This window comes from Coregonus lavaretus (genome assembly GCF_964263955.1).
Source record: "Coregonus lavaretus genome assembly, contig: HAP1_SCAFFOLD_4688, whole genome shotgun sequence".
NCBI lineage: Eukaryota > Metazoa > Chordata > Actinopteri > Salmoniformes > Salmonidae > Coregonus > Coregonus lavaretus.
In genome coordinates, this window is record NW_028157021.1 from 1,863 (window position 1) to 6,547 (window position 4,685).

The 4,685-nt window shown below is 47.3% G+C and overlaps 1 protein-coding gene across 1 annotated transcript; it reads right to left on the bottom strand.

Annotated features, from left to right (window-relative positions):
- Window positions 1–1,163: 1,163 nt before the first annotated feature.
- LOC311125883 (potassium voltage-gated channel subfamily A member 10-like) lies at window positions 1,164–2,933 on the bottom strand (the record flags this gene model as incomplete). The annotated part of the gene is made up of 1 exon (XM_084199908.1): window positions 1,164–2,933. The coding sequence occupies one exon, from the start codon at window positions 2,931–2,933 to the stop codon at window positions 1,164–1,166; it is 1,770 nt and encodes a 589-aa protein (XP_084056034.1).
- Window positions 2,934–4,685: the final 1,752 nt, after the last annotated feature.

Consider the following 4,685-nt stretch of genomic DNA (forward strand, 5'->3'; position numbering starts at 1 on the left):
CGTTTGATTATTTGGATACAAGTGAAAGTTATATGATCTGTAAATTGAGAGATTAGATGTTTGATAGGTGTAGCAGAGTCCAACACAATCACTGTGTGTTTAACGTTGTTATCAGTTACTATGTATTTAACGTTGTTATCAGTTACTATGTGTTTAACGTTGTTATCAGTTACTATGTGTTTAACGTTGTTACCGGCAACTGTGTGCTTAAGGTTGTTACCAGTCACTATGTGTTTAACGTTGTTACCGGCAACTATGTGTTTAACGTTGTTATCAGTTACTATGTATTTAACGTTGTTATCAGTTACTATGTGTTTAACGTTGTTATCAGTTACTATGTGCTTAAGGTTGTTACCAGTCACTATGTGTTTAACGTTGTTACCGGCAACTATGTGTTTAATGTTGTTACCAGTTACTATGTATTTAACGTTGTTACCGGCAACTATGTGTTTAACGTTGTTACCGGCAACTATGTGTTTAATGTTGTTACCGGCAACTATGTGTTTAACGTTGTTACCGGCAACTATGTGTTTAATGTTGTTACCGGCAACTATGTGTTTAACGTTGTTACCGGCAACTATGTGTTTAATGTTGTTACCGGCAACTATGTGTTTAATGTTGTTACCGGCAACTATGTGTTTAATGTTGTTACCGGCAACTATGTGTTTAACGTTGTTACCGGCAACTATGTGTTTAACGTTGTTACCGGCAACTATGTGTTTAATGTTGTTACCAGTCACTATTTGCACTGAGTTAAGAGTTGTTTATGATACAATATAAAAAAAATGAAATATCATCGTCAAGACAAGTAAAACACAGACTCCATGCTTGATCTATCAAACCTAACACTTTCTGTCATTAAAAAAAAAAATGTCCCTACCACCTGACAGTAAAGAGCCGGTGTAGCTGTGTCTTTCCACAGGGGTGACTTTATGTCTTTCTCCCAGTGGACAGGAGAGGATTAGTTGTGTGTCTCACAGATGTCTTTCTCTGTCTCAATCTATATCTTCCATAGTGGACAGGTCAGTCTATATCTCTCTGCCCCAGACAGTGGACAGGTCAGTCTATATCTCTCTGCCCCAGGAAGTGCACAATTAAGTCTATCTGTGTCTCTCTGTCACACATTGTCTCTTCTACAGTGGACTGGTCAGTCTCCATATATCTCAGAGGCCAGTGAACTTCTCGCCCTGCCAGGTTCCATTGGTCTTGTTCAGAGAGGTGCTACTCCCATGTTTACTCTCTCCTGAGGCCTTCATGGCCAGCTCTGCTGCATCTGCCATTGGCTGCTTGTCCTCTGCCTCCGTCTCCCGGTGGTAGAAGTAGTTGAAGTTGGACACAATGACAGGGACGGGCAGGGCGATGGTCAACACGCCAGCGATGGCGCAGAGCGTCCCCACCATCTTACCGCCCATGGTGATCGGGCACATGTCCCCATAGCCCACTGTAGTCATGGTGACCACGGCCCACCAGAAGCCGTCAGGGATGCTGACGAACTGTGTGCTGGGCTCGTCCACTTCGGCAAAGTAGATGGCGCTGGAGAAGAGGATGACTCCGATGAAGAGGAAGAAGATGAGGAGGCCCAGCTCCCGCATGCTGGCCTTCAGGGTCTGGCCCAGGATCTGGAGCCCCTTGGAGTGTCTGGACAGCTTGAAGATCCTGAACACCCTGACCAGACGGATGATACGAAGGATGGCCAGGGACATGTTCTGGCTGGAGTTCTGGTCCGGGGTGGTGACCAGCTCCGTTACCAAGGTGACGAAGTAGGGGATGATGGAGACGATGTCGATGATGTTCATGAGGTTGTGGAAGAAATCGCTCTTGGAGGGGCAGACCACGAAGCGGACAACCAGCTCGAAGAAGAACCAGATGATGCAGGCCGTCTCGATGATGAAGAAAGGGTCGGAGAACGTGGAGGTGATGGTTTTGGGCGTGGCTGAGGGCGGGAACAAGGACCCGAGGCCGCCCAGCGATTGGTTCCCATCGAAAGGCATCAGCTGCATGACGGTGGTGGGTAAGATGGGGTCCAGGGAGTTATCCCGGAACTCCGGCAGCGTCTCCATGCAGAAGATGATGATTGAGATAACGATGACGAACACGGAGACCAGCGCCACGCCACGCGCCGCGTTGGAACTCTCGGGGTACTCGAACAGCAGCCAGAACTGGCGGTACATCTCATTGGTCGGGAGAGGGATCTCCACTTCTTTGATGAAGCCCTCGTCCTCTCTGAACTGCTCCATGGCGTCACTCCCCAACTCATAGAACACGATCTCATCAGCAAACACATCCAGCGGAACGTTGGCCGGCCGGCGGATCTTCCCTCCTGACTGGTAGTAATACAGGATGCCATCGAAGCTGGGCCTGTTCCTGTCAAAGAAATACTCGTTCCTCATGGGGTCGAAGTAGTCCATCCTCTTCATAGGGTCCCCCAGAAGGGTCTCAGGGAACTGGTCGAGGGTTTTGAGCTGCGTCTCGAAGCGCAGCCCGGCGATGTTGATGATGACCTTCTGGTCTCCGTCATCTAGCCCTGTCTTGTCCACGAACACATCCTCGCAGCACTCCTTAGCCAGCCGGCTGAAGATGGTCTCGCTCTGCGTCTGGGTCTCGCTACTCAGCAGCAGCTTCCAGTTGGTGATCATGCTGGCACAGCTAGGGCGCCCCCTCCTGCTGTGGGGTGGCATGATGGGCGACTGGGGCACACCCAGAGTATTGGGGGAGGGGGACGGGCAAGGGGAGGAGTGTGAGGAGGGGTGGTGGTGCTGGGGGGTGGATGTGAGGTTGGACTGAGGGGAAAGGAGGTGGTGGGAGCATTGTTCGGAGGGCATGTCGACCATCAGGGTCGTGGTCTCGTCAGGGTTGTCTGGGTTGTCCAGCTCATCTTCCAGGCTGCTGTCAATGTCATCCAGACTCTCAATGTCCACCAGAGCCACCTCCATGGCTGCTGCTGCTGGGGGGGCTACTACAACTGCTAATAACACTGCTACTACTACTACTACTACTGCTACTACTACTACTACTACTACTACTACTACTACTACTACTACTACTACTACTACAACTACTACTACTACTACTACTACTACTACTACTACTACTACTACTACTACTACTACTATTACTACTACTACTACTACTGCTACTGTTGCTGCAAGTACACCTAGACCCTGGTCCTTAAAACACGTCCCAGGACACCCAGAGGACTAGAGGTGTAGACCAGGGTAATCTTGTCCAGGAGACCTAGACCCTTAATACAGGTTCCAGAGAGAGGGAGGGCTGGAGATGTAGACCAGGGTAGGCCCCTCCAGGCAAGTCTAGTCCAGGAGTGTTAGATCCCTCTGTCCAGATGAGAAGATCCAGCCTATCAGAGGGCCTGTCTTCAGGCTCTAACGCCCAGAGATGAATGCAGTCTTCAGGGTAACAGGGTGACAACCGATGCTTCATCACCTCTGCTACACACACCCTCTCCTTCTAACACCTGCAGCGGGGAGAGAAAGAGAGAGAGAGAGAGAGAGAGAGAGCGAGAAGGTTAGTTTGTGTGTGTGTGAGAGTGTGTGTGTGTGCGTGTGACATGTTTGCTGTTGACAGTCCTGCTATCTGCAGCACATTCACTGACAGCCCTGTCACCACCGGCTTTAGACTGCCTCTGCTTTTAATCGCTTGACACTGACACCCTGATGCCTGGCACACACATACACACACAAACACATACACACACACCTGCTCCTTCCTCATGTTCACTTGCTATACAGCTGACCTGGTTAGGGCAGCAGGAGAGGAACTATACTATGAAAGAAAATAAATGACAAAGAATGATAGTAAAAAGCTTTGGAGCACCTTAAAGAAAATTTTAGGCAAAAAGGCAAACTCAGCTCCATCATTCATTGAATCAGATTCATCACAAAACCCACTGATATTGCCAATTATGTTAATGATTTTCATTGGCAAGATTAGCAAATTTAGGCATGACATGCCAGCAACAAACGCTGACACTACACATCCGAGTATAACTGATCAAATTATGAAAGACAAGTGTGGTGGTGTCCAAGACAACAATGCTGATCTATGCTGTGATGATAAGAAGTCCGCTTACACTGTACTTTGATTATAAAGGTTTATTTATATCAAAGATCACAGTATCAATTTACAGACATCTGCAAAATATCTGGAGAACAACGGCCCAATCTGTTGTCTCTCCCTCCTTTGTTCAGAACATGGTATTTATATCCTATGTAACATAATATGGCGTGATTTTAATAAACCAATCCCTGACCTCTACATAGTAGACTCTCCTCTATTCCAAGAAACCTATGTAGTAATGCTTTCCAGATGTTTCCGCAAGCAGAGCCAAGTTCCTCTAACACACCATTTGCAAACGTCAGCAAAATCATAAACTGTTTAGATACTACACAAACATTGTCATTTTGAATTCCGTAAAGTGAGTGTGGAAGTAGTGAAAATATTATTGTTGTCTATCAACAATGACAAGCCACCGGGGTAGTCATTCCGCTACCTAAGAATAGTGAAGCCCCCTTTACTGGCACAAATAGCCGACCAATCAGCCTGTTACCAACCTTTAGTAAACTTTTTGGAAAAATTGTGTTTGACCAGATACAATGCTATTTTACTCTAAACAAATTGACAACAGACTGTGGGAGCTGTTTTGTTAAACTTCAGTGTAGCTTTTGACA